Here is a 17806-nt window from a genome sequence, read left to right on the forward strand (position 1 = left end):
GCTTATTTTAGATATTTTCTACTCTGTTGTCCTCGATGAAGCCTCGAGCTGAAACGTGTTGGTCACGTAATGAAGTCTTTCATTACAAGCGTTGCTGTAGCTTTGGCCTCTTCAGGTTTTCTCCTCTTCTTCTACGAGCACTTTTGAAGGAGGCGAGGTTGAACGCTCAGCTCTGTGCCTCGCAGCCACAGTGAGCTTTGATAGGCCGCAGCGACACCTCCTCCTGCCCTGTCCGCCCTGAAAGCCAGCTCTTTGCAGCACGGGCGGATAAGCAGTGGAGAAAATGGATGCATGTTGCACTCCTGGTGTTTTCTGCGCAGGTCTGAAACTCGTAAGTAGATCTTAAACCGAGTAAAACTGAATTTCCTCCATTTGTAGCCATCTTATTTACTTGATCTGCTGAAGGTGAAGCACTTGCTTGTTTATTGGTTGGATGATAATGTCTCCTTATTACTGTCACGTAGTCATCGCACTGATGCTGAAGCAGCAGAAACAGATGTATTAATGTGATCCTTTTGAGGCCTTTATAGGTTGTTTTCAGTGTCTTAGTTCACTAAGTAGTTGTCTAAGTAATATATGTGCACCCAGAAACACGCCATAACTGGGCGTTGTGGAAACACACAGAGCTGCACTCCTCTCCTTTGCAGCGCAGCTCCATGCAGCACTGACACACTGCCACAGATTCCTGCATGCATGTAAATCACAGTGATTAGATGATTCCCAGAGAAGCCGTCTCAGGACACGTGTGACAGACAGCTTTGAAACACGCCTGATCTTAAAAAGCAGGTGACACGGGTACGTTCATCAGATCGCCTCCCGCAGAAAGCCTGAAACGGCCTCAGAGTCTGAAAGCAGACACACACAGAGGAGTGAATCACGTCTGTGTGTGTGTGCTGACTCAGCAGGAGTAAGATTACAGAGAACGGTGTTTAAAAGCACCACAGAGAGCCTTTTGGCTTTACTATTCTTTATATTCTAGGATTTGCTGAATCTGATTTCTGTTTTCCTAAAACAAATAAAAATAAAAAAGAACAGCATTTCCATCTTAAAATGATAAAAACAAAGAGCAAAAATTCCAGAAATTCAGGGAATTATCAGTTTGATGCTGAAAATATCCTGATGTGGGCACCAGGACTTCATGTTTGGCCACCTCGCCTTCACTTCTCCTGCAAACTATCTGAAACAGTCACACGACGCTCTTCATAGAGCTGATAATAAATATCAGGAGGCCTTTAAACAGTTTTGAGTCAGACTGAGAAAATAATTCATTCCTGATTAAAATCTCTCCGCATCTTGTGTCCTGCTGATGTTTTTCTGGCTGTTATTTTTGCTGTGAACTGTCACACAGTGGGAGCTGCGAGCGCAGAGAAAGTGGGTCAAACTGTCGGCGTGACTCATTAACACGGAGCACAAAAAGAGGCGGAATGTTCCTTTAACGGCGGCTCTGCGGGGCCTGCACGTAGCTCACGCAAGCAGCGCAGCGTGTGTGTGTGTGTGCTACGTGCAGCTCTGTACCCCTGCACACACGCTCCGCCCACAGCCGTCTCTTTGTTATCTCTGCAGGATCACACCGCTGAAACTCCGCAGATGTTCCTGCGCAGTAATCGAGCCTTAGCGCGAAATGCGCAGGCGCAGCAGATGCGTACGCGGTGCTGGTGTGTGTGTCCTGCAGCTTTGCCACAGACGGTCGGTCCGCTCCTGCTCACAATAAACAACAGTCCTCGGTGGGGTGTGTGCCTGCGCTCCAGACCTCCGCCAATCAGAGCTCAGCTCCTCCCCCACGTGGTGAGCTTGTTTACTACGGGGCTCGAGCGGCACCGCGGGTGCTGATGGGAAAACCCGGCGCGGATCGGGGAGCACCAGAGTTCAGAGTTCATGTTTGTTAGTCTTCGATCCTCCGGACTGTGTCACATGACGTTCTATGACGTCATAAACTCAAGGAAAGCGGGTTTTGGAGGCTCGTGCTTCTCTGGTGTACGTGACTCTCACTGGGGATTGTTATCCTTCAGCAGGAACATAGCTGTGATTTCTTTCATCTCATCGATATCTCTAAAATTAGAATCCACCTGTCTGAGAGTGAAACACTCGTTCATGCATTTATTACTTCCAGGCTGGACGACTGTAACTCATTATTATCAGGAAGTCCAAAAAACTCCCTGAAAAGCCTTCAGCTGATCCAAAATGCTGCAGCAAGAGTCCTGACAGGGACTAGAAAGAGAGAGCAGATTTCTCCTGTTTTGGCTTCCTGTTAAATCCAGAATTCAAAATCCTGCTCCTCACATACAAGGTCTTAAATAATCAGGCCCCATCTTATCTTAATGACCTTCTAGTACCATATCACCCTATTAGAGCACTTCGCTCTCGCTCTGCAGGCCTACTTGTTGTTCCTAGAGTATTTAAAAGTAGAATGGGAGGCAGAGCCTTCAGTTTTCAGGCCCCTCTTCTGTGGAACCAGCTTCCAGTTTGGATTCAGGAGACAGACACTATCTCTACTTTTAAGATTAGGCTTCAAACTTTCCTTTTTGCTAAAGCATATAGTTAGGGCTGGACCAGGTGACCCTGAATCCTCCCTTAGTCATGCTGCAATAGACATACACTGAGACCTCCTGTCTACCCCCCTCCCTGATTCTGGCTCTGTTGGAGGTCTCTTCCTGTGCAAAGCGGGTTCTTCCTTCTCACTGTCACCGTGTGCTGCCCACAGCGGATTGTATGATTTGGGGGGTTTTCTGTAAAGCACCTTGTTGTTTCCTGACACAGTGAGAGCATAGAAAAATGTTCAGAAAGACCAAACAGTATCTGAACCTCTGTGTCTGTGATAATAACAGTGTGAGTGTATTAACTGTAAGAATTGTCAAACTGAAGATCAAATTTCAACTTTGAAGCCAAAGTTTGTCACCCAGCAGGACTCAGAGTACGTCTACCTCAGAGCCTCATCAACACTGAGCTTATTATTCCCTCTATTTAAAATCATCTTTATTTGGAGGAATGTGTCATCTCACGTCTGTTTCCTTTCATGCTTGTGCTTTCACTCTGGTATGTGTTTTGTCCTGAGGGGCCACTCTAGTCCAAACTGGTGATTCACCGTTTAGTGGCACAAAGAAAGAAAAAGAAATCCTCCGACATCTGCGAGTCACGACGGTAAAGTTTGTGACTGACTGCATAAAAAAACACAAATAACATAAAGGTGGAGGCAGCAGGTATTCTTCTCACCTCAAATTTAGGATGACGGATTCTTTATCCAAAAAACTCAGAAGATTCCCGTTACAGCAGCAAACACAAACATACAGCAGCTTCATAAATGATATGAGTAAAAAGCTCCGTCTGCGTTTCAGGTTCAAAGTTTGGCGCCACTTCTGAAAACAAATCTGAACTTTTTAAATAACCCTGTAAGCAAACTGAAGCGATCACATGACCGCGCTGACAATAGAAAACTGCGTTTCAATAACAGCAATGTCTGAGTTTATGTATTTCACTTTTACTTAACCAGGAGGAAAAAATGCTCTAGAGAGCAAAAACCTCTATTCCAGTCGCATCATCACAGCTGTGATCAGCAGACGTTTAGCCAAAAACAACAAAGAGCATATCAAGTCAGCTGCTTTGTCCTGACTAAATGCTGGCAGGTCGTGTTTGAAGGCCAAGAAAAACCATGAACAGGATTCATCCAGCATGAGCTCCAGCAACAGACAGACCGAAGGAGAGAACTTCCTCCACCTTTTTACAGGATGTAGGTCAGTCAGTGAGAACAGAGCGAGAAAGGTCAAAGGTCGAGCCTGTGGAAGGACAGACAAGCCAAGATAATCTAAATCAGTAAGTTTGCCACATAACATGACACAAAAAAGCTCCATAAAAGTTACAAAATCAGAGTAGCATAGAATAAAATCCAGAAAATAACCCAGTAGAAGAGCTCTGCTCAGTAGAAACCACATAAAATAGAATAAAAAGATTTCGTGACCTCGAAGGTGAGAGTTTCTTTCCAGCTTCACAGAAAAACCGAACCTGAACCAAGTCCTGTCCACGGCCTCTCTAATTAAACTCACTGTGGAGGTGGTGGGTGGGGGCTCTGCGCTGACCCCTGTGTGACCCGCTCAGCTGCCCCTCTGTTATTTTGAGTCTTCACTTGTGGCTTTTACAGAAAGCAGGGTCAGGGTCCCCGGACCTGCAGGGGAAAATGTGCCGGTTTGAATATCAGCCCTGCCTCCACCCTGCCTGCACCACCTCCCTGTCAGCTGAAAGATGCTGAGTGATGCCCTCCTCCCCCCATCCGCCCCTCCTTCGGTTTGGGTGGAAAGTTCCTACAGCAGCTGCTTTGCCTGCGTGCAGCTCTGAGGGTTTCAGGAGCTCCCGTCCAGCCGGATCCAGTCCGGGTCTTGCAGGTCTCTTGTCCCGCACTGAAGGTGTTGAACTGCAGCCACACACACTCTCCCTCACACACACTCTGAGCTCTCATTGAACGGCAGCAGACACACACTCAGGAATCCTCCGAGTCTTGTTTTTGGTGCTTTTCTCAGTCTGCAGGTAGGTGACAGCTGCTCGCTTTAAAGCACTTTTACTGCTCTCAGAGTTTTACTGCTGAAGCATGCGCAGTGCGCGTGTGTTTTTATTTATTTATTTGTTTGTTTGTTTGTTGTGTGTAGACTGTGTGTAATGCTGTGAGGATGGGGCTGCTGGGAGTTACAGCGTCGGGCTGACTGCTTCTCTTTTTCTCACTTCTTCTGTTTGATAATCATTTTTTTAATGAAGGATTTTTTAGTTTTTTGTGAAAAGGTTCATATTTTTGTGTCCTCCTCCTCTGCGTCGTCCTTCCGATCAAACACAGCGTGAGGAGTTGGAGGAGCCTCACTTTGTGTTTCAGGAGTTAATGATCAGCTGCAGAGTTGCTATTTTCCTGTTCATGCGGGGCTCTTATTGTGGAGGGACGAAGGAATCCGATTGGTTATGTGTGCGTGGGTGTGTCGGTGTGTGCGCACTAACAGTCTGAAGTGCTTTATGTTGAAAAGCAAGGATCCTACAGGAGTGATTCCCAAAGTGGGCTCCGTGAGGCTGATTTTAGGAGTTGTTTGCACTTCCTGTTAATTCCATTTTACAGAAACTGGCTGCAGTTCAGCCAGAGGAGAAACAGAGCACGCTCTCACGGTAAAACTCGGTGAATATAGGCAGACAACTTCTAATATGATCAGTAACTCTATGGAGACGCAGGACAGAAATCGAAATACCACATTCATGAGTGGCGTGTTTCTGAGACCGATAAAAATTTACTGATTTAAACTAGAACTAGAAAAAATTGCATTTCCTGCGAAAATGCTGTGTGGATGCCTTAACGCGTAAGATGTCTGCTGAAAAAAGCTGAAAAAGTTAAAAAATTGCAAAACGTTGTATGGCAGTGAAGAAACTGAAAATTTTGCAGAAAACAGGTGAAGAAGCAGAAATTGTTTGCTGAAATGTGGTGGAAAAAAAATGTTGCCCTGAGCAGGATTTGAACCTGACCCTCCAGGTCTCAAGGCAGCCACTTGTCTCACTGAGCCAAACTCATTCTGACAAAGAACATGTGGAGAGACTGACAATTTTGCTGAAATGAGCAGAAGCTGCTGAGAATTGTGCTGATATGAGGTGAAAAGGCTGGAATTTTTGCAGAAAAGAGGTCAATCAGCAGAATTTCTGCTGAAAACAGGTGAAGAAGAAGAAAGTTGCGCTGAAAAGAGATGAATAACCAGAATTTCTGCTCAAGAGTTTTTTTTCTGAAAACAGCTGAGATTTGTGCTGATAAGAGGTGAAAAGGCTGAAAATTTTGCAGAAGAGGTGAATAAGCAGAATTTGGGCTGAAAAGAGTTTTTTTCTGAAAACAGCAGGAAAAACTGAAAATTCTGCTGAAAATGGGTGAAAAAGCTGAAATTTGTGTTGAAAAGAGTTAAAAAAGTTTTACTGTTAACTGAAAGAAATTTTGCCATAAGCGGGATTTGAACCCCGGCCTCCCAGTCTGAGAACGGATGCTCATCTCACTGAGCTAAAACACAGGTCAACCCAGCAAGGAAAATCAGTGAGGCCACTGATAATATGGCAGAAATGGGCAAAAAATATTGCAAAAAAAAATTCAATATCTCAAAAAGTATAGAAGTTATGAGCACCAAAAGTCATAGCACGCATTAGCAGAAAGAGCAGAATTTTTTAAAGAAGAATAATTTGAGGGCATCCACACAATAAAATAGAATAGCCCTTTATTGTGATTGCACATGTAGATAACCTCCAGCTGGGTGTTAGTGACGCTCCTGACCTCTGCTGGAGACATTGTTTGGAAACAGCTGACGTCCTGTCCCAAGTCATTAAAGGTACTTCATGTGAAACAGCCGTGCAGCCGAAACCACTTTCAAACCTTCTAAAGTCAGTGAAACGTGTGTTTGTGCTGCAGAGAGGTCGCCTGAAGCTAAAACACGGGCGGACTGCGCTCTCGTGTAATACCACTGTGAGCCACAAGGTGTGTAAGACAAGAACACGCCAACAATATTTAACCGCGTGTTAGCGCAATATGTGTGTGTGATTCGTATTTCCACTAGGGCTGAACGATTATGGAAAATAATCTAATTGCGATTTTTTTGCCCCAATATTGCGATTGCGATGCGATATGCGATTATTTTTTAAGGTATTTGTCTTCTGTATTATTAAACAAAGACAAGCAATACATCATATAGTATGGCCAATACTATATTACATTAATTTTAAACTGTTCTTTCCTGGAAGACAGACCTCTGTTATGATGACATGAGGTGATGCATGAATTGATGACTGACATTTTTATTTAACTTCTTCAATCACAACAGTATATTTGAACATACACAATAGTTTATTTTTAGCTTACAAACATCTGAGCATAAAGTGCTGACAAGGAACCCTGGTGTAAACATTAAAATGAAAGTCAGTACAATGTGCAGATTGCAGAAATATACATAAAAAAAATCAGTGGCTTTACCACACTCAGTTTTTCGACATCTGTGAACTACTACAGTCATTCAATTAAAAAATAATATTAAATAAATCAAACTAATAAATAAAAAATACACACATCTTACTGATCTCTGCAGTCAGTAACATTACACATAAAGTGCAAACATAATAGCAATTGTATAAACACACACACAAACACGCCTTTAAAGTTTAAAGGCGTGAAATTGGACGGTCTAGTTCTGATTAGCGTCACCGCTGTCTCGGTGGAGTTTAATAAACTCGGCCGTCTGCTTCTTGCTATCTAAAATATAACCAGACACTGGTGTAAATTCTCGACTGTCTCATACTTCTGTTTAATAAGTTTTCTGTTTGACGTTTAGTCAGCTGTGTGAAAACCAAGGAGGAACCCACCCGGGGGATTAATAAAGTTTTATTTTATCTAATCTAATAACTTTAATCTCAGCCAAACCGATTTACTCACGAACAAACAAAACACTGAAAAAAGCCCAACAATAACATTTTTAGGTTGTCTAAGTGACTTATATATTACGTTTAACCCGAGCAGCGAAACTCCGCGGTGATCTGAAAATGATGTGCCAGGAGTTGTGCCGTTCTCGGCCGCATCAGTAACCCTCGAGCTCCCGGCTAGCTGTCGAGCTGGTGGGTAGCAGACGCCTCTGAAAACGTCGAAGCACTTTTGCAAATATGGGATATCTTGATAAACCGAGCAGATATTTGATGTTTACACAACTACTTTCTCGCCTGAAAATATGTTAAAAGTTTATTTTGTGACCCAGAAAGATTAGTATGAGTAATTTTAAAACTTAGTAGCGGCCGCCATTGCTGGAAACTGGAGTTTGGCTGGGCCGCGCTATGAATTCTGGGATATGGTAGTAATTTGGACAGCCTTCGGCGCGTCGCTGTGACGTAATCGGTCTACAAATGCGGCCTCAGGAGGATGCAGCCCATGAATTTGGACATGTCCAGAGTATAATCGCAGCCTTTGCGGTTAGAAAATTGCACTTGATCATGTCGCGATATTATCGCAAATGCAATATATCGTTCAGCCCTAATTTCCACCACGCTTGATCTCCGTGTTTGACCGCTGCACTGAAACATTGTTGCAAAGAGCTGCAGCGTTCTGGGGAAAGTTTTCATTGGAGAGTTTTTACAAAAAGCGTCTTTAATACTATAATACTGTGTAGATGTGTGTGTGTGTGTGTGTTTGAACTTTAAGGGACACTCTGGTGCTTTGGTCACTGACATCACCAAATAGGACACCATTTAAAGAAGTCAGCATCAGAAAAGTGTGCAGGGAAGAGTTCAGGATTGCCTTAAACTCCAACATCTGAAAGCCTGAAGTGAAGCTAAAGTATGTGGACGCCACCCCTGACAGCGCTTCCCTGACTGCTCGCTCTGAATGACGGGAAATGGAGAAATTGTTTATGCTGCAGCTTGTAATGATCATCAGCCATGGCCTTCCAGCTTTCTACCAGCTGTTTTTCTCTGCTCATTCAAGATGACAATCACCCCCCACCTCCACCCCACCCCACCCCACCCGAGGAAAGAAATACACAGAGGAACATGTCCACATACTTTTGGTCACACATGTTAACAGATGTAAACTGATAAAAAGAGGCTGATGGACAGTTACACCCATTTGCTCTCTTCATGTTAATCCTCTACGCTGTTAGTGACAGTGATAGTGAGCTGGTAATGACACACACACACACACACACACACACACACACACACACAGCCTGACTGTAAATGACTCTGCAGCCTGTGACTCACTCAGATTTTAATCCACAGCCAACGTTTTCCCAGCAGAATGATTCAGATCCTCCAGTAAACTAAAAAACAACAACGATAAAAGTACACAACGTGTTTGTGTACTCGGAGTGGATATCTGCAGACTCACAGTTAGATAGGTAGTCCACTGGTGCCCAACCTGTGGGATGGGCCTCTCAGAGGGTCAGCAGATAAATCTTAGCCGTGAGTTTGTGCACAGATGCAGTGTTTACACAAAGGCGGAGGTGTGGCGTTGGTCCTAATCCAACACGGCGTGGGCGGGGCATGCACGGTCCCTTCAGGTTTTCTTATCTGAATCATTAAACACCGTTTATAAATTTCTCCTCTGCTAATATCTGTGACTGAAGCAGACAGTGATGTCCTGCTGACGAGCTGCTGGTGGAGGTCCTGGTTCTGCAGCGGTTCCTCTCCTGGATAGAACCAGTACCTCCAGCCACAGCCCTGCAGGTGTTTTTCTTCCAGCCACATGGTGGTTTCCTTCACCTGCAGCTTCCTGGCTGTGCTTACAGAGACTCCTTTGTTTCTTGCAGACATGATACCAAAGGCTCGTCTGGGGAAGCGTTCTCCTCTTGGGGCACTTGTGACCTCTACCTGTCCGGGGGTCAACCTGGAGACTGGTGAGACTGTGGTGACGATGGTGGCAGCGGGACAGCAAGCGACAAGCAGAGCAGACGGCCATCTTGGATTAAAGGTGAGTGCTGGTCCTGGATGTTGAGCTGAGCAATAATGTGGGGAAAACGCAGCGTCTGTCCAAATTAAGAGTATTTCTGTTCGTGGAGGTTTGTGTTGACTGGCAGCTTTCTGAGCCAATCACAGTGAGCCGTGTCTGTCTGTTCTCAGATGTATTTCCAGTGTGGAGGAGCAGGTGAATCTTCAGTCGACAGCTCGCCTTCATCCTGCAGCAGATCCGTGTCCTCCAGCATCGATGTCCCGAAAAGGTCAGACGCGTCCCGCCTCTGGTGTTTATTTATCGTTTACTCTGTGTTTACCTGTAAACGTGTTTAAACGCCGCTTCCTGTCGTCCTGCAGTCAGAGGAGTCCTCATGAGGTGGACATGAACGAGCTGATGGCAGCGATGGTTCTCAGCAGTTTGTCCTGCAGCCCGCTGCTGCACAGCCCCGCCCAGCCTGACCTCGCAGGTACACAACATCAAACAAACAAACAAGCAACACGTTTTTCCTCCACGAAGCGAGGCTGGAGGTGTTTCTCCCTCTGATGGTTTTTGTTGTTTTTGCTGTTTCAGCAGCTTCGATGGAATGTGGCGGCGGCGAGCTCTCCGACAGCGGCTACTGGAGCGTCGGCCACGCTCACCGAAGCCCGGCTCCTTCCCCGCCAATCAAAGAGTCCGATGCCAGCCCGGCCACGCCTCCTGATGAGGGTGTTGACATGGAGCTGGACCAGGTGCTGTTTGATGAGCCAGCACCACGGAAACGCAGGGTAAGTGGCGGTTTACAGCAGTCACGGAAAAACGATTTATTGATTGTCGAAGTGTCGAAGACCACGAAAGCTGCCGGTGGTGATGATGCGTTTCCTCCTGCAGAACTCGGTGAAGGTGGCGTACAGGTGTCTGTGGCCGAGCTGCGGTAAAGTGCTGACGTCTGTGGTGGGAATTAAACGCCATATCAGGACGACACACCTGTGGTAAGCCTCACCGGACGGCGGCTCCATTCTCTGGCGTTGCTCAGCCTCAGGACGAGCTAAATATGGAAGCTCGTTACTGCCAGAAACATTTGAAAACTTCAGATTTATATCTTTACATTTTTATATCAAGTCTGACCGCAGCTGCTCCCACACAGATATGCAATGTGTTCATATTTACATTTATTTTTTAAATCCTGAAATTTCAGCATTTTAATGAAATTTCTGACATCAATGGGCTTCCATATATTTTTAAAAACTGTATTTATATAAAATTGTTCTTCAGAAAGTTTTTCTGACAGTAAGGAAGGAATTTGTTTAATAATAACCTCTGACCTCTGACCTCTTACAGCCGTGGTGGCGAACATGAGCGCTGTTCCCGCAGTGAGGAGGATTTTTACTACACTGAGATCAACCAATGGGAGCATCCGCAGCAACGGTCTCCTCCCCATTCTGGACACAGCGGCTCCTCCCCCGCCTCACCGGCTTCCTCCCCGTCCTCGCCTTCCAGCCCACCAACACCGTCTCCACCGTCTCCCTCCTCTCCCTCCTGTGCCGCCCTGAGTTGCTCCGCCCCCTCGTCTTCTGGCAGCTTCTGGCAGGTCCAATCAGAGCACTCCTACCAGGTGTGTTGATGTTTTTTCGGCTGTAAAATATTAATGATTACTTTTATTGTTATAGCTAACTCGTATTTTTTTGTTTTTAGGCTCCTCCTCCGAGTCAACACGTGGTGTCAGCGGCAGCAGCCACACCATCCTGCCGTTGGACAGCCCCGCCCACCACCTGCCACAAACAGGTAAATCTTCAGAGCAACTAAGATCTGTATTTATAGGAACCTGAGAGAACTCGTTATTAACGGGTCGCTCCCGCACATCTGGGATCTCCATGTTTGATTTGATGTGGTTTCCACGTTTTTACGCCATCACGGGTACATTTATCCGGGCTTATGATGCCGCGAGGAGCACGCTAACTTGCGATCAGGGATCTGAACCTTTGTTATCTGTGAAAACATAAACACAGAAGTATCTAAATAGTCTCTGCTGCGGGCTCAGCACGCCCACAGAGGATAAACAGCGGAGCTCAGCAGGCGTGGGTGCTGCCCGTCTGCAGGCTCAGCTGATATCGCCCCCAACACGACGCGGATACCTGGATGTAAAGTCAGAGCAGTTGTTGATAAGCTGAGTTAATAATAGAACTTTGGCTGTTTTTAATCACACGGCTCTGCAGTAGGTGTCTGTGTCGCTGTAGTTGAAGCAGGATGCAGCTGCTGCTGGGGGAGGTGTGAGCTTAAAGGTCGAAAAACAAAAAACAGTTCGATCAGAAAGTTTCCCCAAAATTCAGACTTCAGTTTTTTAATAATCAGGTTTTATTGTGAAGGTGTGCTGAGCTCACACTTTGTGTCCTCGAAGCTACCGAGGAGCAGCGTGGACAGTTAGACACTACAGCTGCGTCGAATGGGCTAAAAAAAACAGTATCCGGTTACCATGACGTCTGGCACGAGATGTATCCTTCAGTGAGACCCACAGTGTAATTGGTTGGGTCCACGATGAGACCAGCTCACCTGTCCCCCCCCCCCAATTCAGAAAAAGGATCGTGAAGCAAACTTCTGTTTCATCCCTTTAATCCGACAGAATGAGTCAGACTCATCATTACTGCACCACAGAAGTTGTTGCTTCCCTGCTGGAGCGTTCGTAGGTATTTCAGGATCCATCAGAGAAAAAAGCTTCAATTAAAGCAGGAAAAGTTTGCTGCTGCTACCATGGCGGCACCCGGACACCGAACGTCTCTCAGTCTGAGGTGGAACCGACATAAAAACTAAAAGCGTCCCGCAGCAGGGTGTCAGAGGTGTAAGGTGAAATTTTGGCTCACTTGTGCTTTGGGCACAAAAACTCGGCGTGACAGAGCTCTGACGAAGCTGCTGCCCTCGGCCGGGTCTTTACGGCGGAAAGTCCACAATTAACCCAAAGTTATCCTTAAAGAAGAGTGAAGGTTGTGTCCTAACAGTGTGTGTGTGTGTGTGTGTGTGTGTGTGTGTGCACAGTGAGGCTCTGTCTTCATTAAAAACAGACTTTTCTGTCCCCGATCTGCAGAGGAAGCAGCACGGAGGACTTTCCCTGAGAATTTTAGGTTCTATCCAAGTTTTTAAAGCTAATTACGGTGCATCCCCCCCACAGCCGGCTCTCTGCCCTCACTTCTCCAATTCGGTGTTTTCTCGGTGAGTGTGCACAGCAGCCGATTGTTTGCTTCCTGCCACCGCAGCCTGTTCAAACTGGTTTCATTCTGGAGAAAGGAGGGTGCGTACTCCTCCCTCATGGTTTCATTCAGGCAGGAAAATCCCCTCACATCATTTGTGATTAATTCTCCATGAGCTGTGCGCTGCAGAGCAGCGCTGCCACCTGCAGGCCGGCAGAGGACACTGCTCAGCGGTGACGGCTGTAAACAGCTGCTTCATGCACGACTGCACGACTGAAAACAGGCAGCTGGGCCTGAAAATAAAAACAAAACACCTCCTGACGACGAGCCAGACACACAATAACATGAACGTGTGGAGGCGTCTTGTCTTTTTCATCCTTCTGTGGCGATTTTATCTCATGTCTTCGATTCTTTGTCTCTGCTTTGGTCATTTTATGTTTGTTTTTTGAATTATCGTGCTTCTCTTTGACTTTCCAACGTGGAATATGAACACTTTAATCAAGGCTCCGTCCCCGAGAACGGGTCACGGCGCCCTGCTTCTGTTTTTTTTGTTCGTGCTTCAGAAAGCAACAGAGAAACAATGAAAAGCTCCAATCTGACCTCCTCTTCCTCTCTCTTCTTCAGAGTCTGTCATTCCGGGTGCGTTCGGTCAGTGTGGGAGAGCAGTGGCTGCAGCATCAGAGCGCCCCCTCCAGGTCAGTGCTTCTCTTTTGTTGAACAAAGACTGTATATATGAGATGGCTGTAGTCTATGAGATCCTCCCATTCAGCTGATCGCTGAGCTCAGTGCACACGTCCCTGATAACGAAGCCACGGGAGGAAAACTCGATGACACAGTGGCGTCTGATTGGCCAGCTGCTGTCCTATGTTGGCTCGAGCTTACAGCTTCCTTTCATGTGCGTGAAGCTTTAATCTTGAAGTCATTCGCTGACCCTTTTGTCTCCGTGTTTTTTCAGAAGGATTCGCGGCGAGGCCAAAAAGTGTCGTAAGGTTTACGGCATCGAGCACAGAGACCAGTGGTGCACAGCCTGCCGCTGGAAGAAAGCCTGCCAGCGCTTCCTCGACTGAGGCGATGGGAAGAGGCAGGAAGACTGGGAGGAAGAACAGAGGCTGGACTTTACTGGTGGATGTTTCTTTTAATGTTTTTACATCTGGAACCAGAAACGGTCCCAAACCTGTGCGATGAACATTTGGCAGCTCTGAAGCAGCTTTACACGTCCGCGTCACTTCCAGCTGAGCGCTCTGCGACTAAAGGAGCGTTTCACGGTTTCTGCCGCTCACAGCAGCTGCTCTTATCTCTCTGTAAACACTTTGACTCTACTGATCTGAAGTAACTACACTCGGAGGTCAGTTTATTAGGAACACAGCAGCAAATCTGCCATCATAGAGGTTTCAACACGTCGGAGCTGCTTCACACGTATCCTGCTCAGCGATGTCGACCAAATAACAGAAACGGACGCCTGAAGTGAAGCAAAGGTTGAAGGTTACGTTTTTAATGAGTCAGATTTACAGACTGTCCAAGTCTGGTTTGGTGCTAAAAATCCAAATTTAAAAGAAAAGCAGCACACGTGAGATCCTGGAAGTCAGATTTTAGTTTGAAATCTCAAGCTCAGCGTCTCGCTGTGAGAGGGTGAAGAGAATATTTACAGGCAGTTTCTACAGTTTTTTCTTTTTTAACAAAAATTTTAAGCAGAAAATTCAGTGCTGCTTCCATTTTTTAAACTTGCTGCTCCTAATAAACTGGTGACAGAGTACGTAACATTTGCGTGCATATATACAAATAGAGCTATAATGAAAGAGTTCCTCTTGGAGCTAACACCTGGCACCTATTTTTTTGTTTCTTTTTGATATGTTGTATAAAGAGCAGAACTGACCGTCAGCAGCTTCTGATCGCTGAGACGTCGGCGAGTTTCTGAGAGGCTGAAAACACTTAAAACGAGACTTTTCTCGAGCAGGTTCTGCTGAAACGCGGCCGCTAACGTCCCGTTTCTCAACATCTCGTCTGGATTAAGTCTTTTTTTTTGTAATGTTTGGAAGCTGAAGCCATTTCCGTCTCTGTGCAGTATTGATCCGTTTACACAGAGTTATAATATCTATATTTTATATCTGCTCTTTTCTGAGATGTACATACAGATGATGTATTATGGGTCCAAATATGACGTCAATAATCAGTCTCACCGCAGCGAATACGAGACAAAGATGTGTTGATATTCTGCTTGTTTATGAAGCAAACGAGGAAGCTGAGGAGCGAAATCGTGTCGTTTTTACCGTGATTTCTTTTCTACATGATGTCAGTCCTGATGTTGTAGTAAATAAAGCAGAAAAAACTCTGGAAACGTCTTCGGTCCTTTTATAATCTGAACAAATCGCTGTTTAAGACTCATTTAATTTTGTGTTTCTCACAATCTTATTTTCACAGATCCGAAGCTTTTTATGAATCTCAGTTTTTGTCTCTTGGTTTAAGGTTTTTAATTCTCGCAAATCTGAAATTTTTTCTTGTAAATTTGAGCTTTTTCTCACAAATTTGAGGGGGGGGATTTGCTTTTCTTTTGAATTTAAAGCTCAGAATATCAACCCCCACCCCACCTCTTTTTTTAAAACCTTTGTCCGTCATGATACCTGATGGAACAGAAGAGCTCGAATGCTCAGAGGTTCTTTGTGTTTTAAATAAAGTTTTTATTCATGACTCAGTAATCACAACAAACTGAACAAAAACTTCCGTAAACAATAAAAAACAAAGCAAACTGCCGCACACACCCACACAGGTGACCGCTGTAATAAATTATATGTACAGTCCAGGTCCATCCGGGACTTTGTCCCACAGAGGAACTCCCAGAGAGCCGGCCGCCCAAATCTAAAGAGAAGAAAAGACGACATTAACGACGAATAACACCGGCACAGAAGAAGAAAATGTGAGAATCTGCTGGAGCAACTTTATGTTGACTGCATCTTTATGCTGTGGTATCAGCATCTACTTTCACAAATCAGATCTTAAAGCCTTTTTTACTTATTAAACAGCATATTTATCTGTGGATTTTATTGTGAAAGGTCAAGGTAGGAAGTAGCTGCACTTCTGCATGTGTGTAAATGAAGAGACAGCAAAGTGTTTTTGAACGTTAAAACACGCACGCTGAGATAAAGGATTATTCTGAACAATCATGCAAAGCTCCTCTCAGAGTCCAAGCATTAAAAAAAGGAATAAAGCTGAAGCACAAAAACACAGCAGAACGTCTGCCGCAGAGCACGAGGAGCTCGTCCCTGCTGCTGCGTCGTGTCGGCAGAAAATGTTTTAATGAACAAAAACGATTTTGGTACAATTGATTTTTAAGAGCTGCACTCAAATAAAGTAAACAAGGAGGGCCGATTCTGATGGACATGCGCACGTGTGTGTGTGTGTTGTACTTGCCATTTATCAGTTTTGTTGTGGGTCGACTCGCTCTTTCCATCACAGGCGACAATCTTGACCTTGTCGACCTTCACGAGCTCGGTGACCTCTCTGAACTCAACGTCATTCAGAACGAACGTCCACACGTTGTCGCAGAACCTGTATGTGTTCAGAGATCCCTGAGAGGTGGAGACAGAGACAGAGGCGGGGTTGGATGATTTTTTTTTTAGGAGGCGGAGCTTGAGAAAATACAGATGGACTCACCCTGAAATTGACCCTGTTGCGGACTCGGTTGGCGAGCGCTGTGTTGATGGCTTTATCGAACTGGAGGAGGACCTGAAGAGCGAGCTGAGGAGTTATCTGCTGAGTCTGAACACACACACACACACATTTATTAGTTTAAATTTAAGATTTTTAAATAATAAACAGCTCAAAGAAATGGTGGGAACACGCGATCATTGTAGTAAAACACAAAGTCAGGTGAACATTCGAAGAAGAAACCACTGAATCTATTTCACCTGCACAGGTGCAAATGAAATGAGATGAACTCGAGGGCAACAACAAGACAACACTCACAAACAGGAATGTTGTAACAGCTGATGGCACACGGAACAAAAACAGAGAATTACTTTTGTTTGTGTAGTTACTCTCCTAATTTTATACCCAGTTCCTAAAATTATAGCCCAGCAGACCGGTGGGTGTGCTGCCACCATCTGGTAGAACTCGGTACAACAGTGAAGTGCAGCCATTCAAACTTGTGTTGGCATCTTTGCCAACACGAATTGTTTTTGAACTAAAGTCTTAACGCTTTGTTAGTTCTAAAAGGTTTAAGACTTTTTTGAAACAAGACTTTACAGAAAAATCAGAAGCACAATTTACATTTTCAAGACAATTTTTTTCTGAAGTGATTTAAACAGATGTGCTGTACTCAGGTCATCTGCCACTTTGCACTAAAGTGGTTTGGTCTTTGAGCACACAGGACTTTCCTCTGCCTCTGGAGGGAGCACTGATTGGTCTACGTGTAGTTAAAGAGTCAGATGTTTCCTCGTATTTCTCACCACCTGAAGAACAAACTATACTCTCCCACAGTGCGGCACACCTGAGAGGGCGAGTGTCAGAGCATGATGTGAGGTTCAGACGTGAAAAAGAAGCGTCAACTCGTTTAATTAAAAGGCTTTCTCACCCTTGAACCAGGTAAACAGAACCTTCATCACTGTTACAGAACAGTAACTTGTACGTCTGTGAACTTTGACCTCCCCGCTTTTATTCATCCCCTACAGCTCACACCTGCAAAATTGTAACCCCTCTCTGGTAAAAACTTGATTTTTTTTGCTTGTTTTCTGGAGTCTGAAACATGGTACAGCTAGCAGGCTACTGTTAGCTCATCCGGCTAACAGGCTAGCGGGGAGCTGAATGCCACCAACTGGCAGCACTGGCTCCGTGTCCGCGGGCAGTGTTACCTGTATAAGCTCGTCCAGACTCTCCTGCAGGCTGTTTCCCAGCGTCGTGTTCCTGTACAGCTGATACGCCATTATGGAAACTCCGAATGAGCGAAAACCAGCAGCGAACTATCCTCCAAACACAGGACGAGCAAACGGAGCTAACTGCTTCCCTCCACAACAACAGCCTGAAGGACCACAAGCTAAAAAGCTAACAACACACTTCCGCTAAGATTTTTCGAAATAATTGTCATTCTGACTACGTAAAATAATTTATGCTTTTAAAATATCAAGTTGTTAGTCGTTTACATTTTAATTTAATATTTTAAATTCATTTTATTAATTTAGTTCAAAAGGTATTTTGAATATGTCAACAAATTTACTTTTATTAGTTTATAATCAAT

General features: G+C 45.1%; 2 protein-coding genes across 5 annotated transcripts; one reads left to right on the plus strand and one right to left on the minus strand.

Moving 5' to 3' along the window:
- The first annotated feature begins 4441 nt into the window (after positions 1–4441).
- On the plus strand, positions 4442–14904 carry znf395a (zinc finger protein 395a). Of its 4 annotated transcripts, XM_085356646.1 has the most exons (10): positions 4442–4515; positions 9279–9439; positions 9589–9686; positions 9778–9887; positions 9992–10185; positions 10289–10389; positions 10739–11012; positions 11093–11182; positions 13204–13274; positions 13535–14904. In XM_085356646.1, exons 2-10 carry the CDS (start codon positions 9281–9283, stop codon positions 13644–13646), a joined length of 1209 nt encoding a protein of 402 aa, XP_085212772.1. In that variant the 5' UTR covers positions 4442–4515; positions 9279–9280; the 3' UTR covers positions 13647–14904. The 4 variants fall into 4 exon arrangements, with proteins under 4 accessions (XP_085212772.1, XP_085212600.1, XP_085212714.1 ...); XM_085356474.1 differs by lacking the exon at positions 4442–4515 and having other exon boundaries at positions 7715–9439; XM_085356588.1 differs by lacking the exon at positions 4442–4515 and having other exon boundaries at positions 7715–9439; positions 13538–14904.
- A 340-nt stretch (positions 14905–15244) lies between these two features.
- On the minus strand, positions 15245–17590 carry gtf2a2 (general transcription factor IIA, 2). Its single transcript, XM_085351225.1, has 4 exons — positions 17424–17590; positions 16228–16332; positions 15985–16142; positions 15245–15432 (listed from the first exon to the last, which is right to left on the minus strand). Coding segments are annotated over exons 1-4 (336 nt in total). The 5' UTR covers positions 17496–17590; the 3' UTR covers positions 15245–15431.
- Between the last annotated feature and the right edge of the window lie 216 nt (positions 17591–17806).

Source organism: Diplotaxodon limnothrissa, linkage group LG1 (genome assembly GCF_057381915.1).
Source record: "Diplotaxodon limnothrissa isolate DT_005_m linkage group LG1, D_limnothrissa_male_GT1.1, whole genome shotgun sequence".
Lineage (NCBI taxonomy): Eukaryota > Metazoa > Chordata > Actinopteri > Cichliformes > Cichlidae > Diplotaxodon > Diplotaxodon limnothrissa.

Coding starts and splice junctions, on each gene's coding strand:
- znf395a (XM_085356474.1), top strand. CDS start 9,215: ATGGTGGTTTCCTTCACCTGCAGCTTCCTGGCTGTGCTTACAGAGACT. Junction 9,687..9,777: donor AGCATCGATGTCCCGAAAAG/GTCAGACGCGTC, acceptor GTCGTCCTGCAG/TCAGAGGAGTCCTCATGAGG. Junction 11,183..13,203: donor CCACCACCTGCCACAAACAG/GTAAATCTTCAG, acceptor TCTCTTCTTCAG/AGTCTGTCATTCCGGGTGCG.
- gtf2a2 (XM_085351225.1), bottom strand. CDS start 17,495: ATGGCGTATCAGCTGTACAGGAACACGACGCTGGGAAACAGCCTGCAG. Junction 16,333..17,423: donor GTCTGGACGAGCTTATACAG/GTAACACTGCCC, acceptor GTGTGTGTTCAG/ACTCAGCAGATAACTCCTCA. Junction 16,143..16,227: donor GCAACAGGGTCAATTTCAGG/GTGAGTCCATCT, acceptor TCCACCTCTCAG/GGATCTCTGAACACATACAG.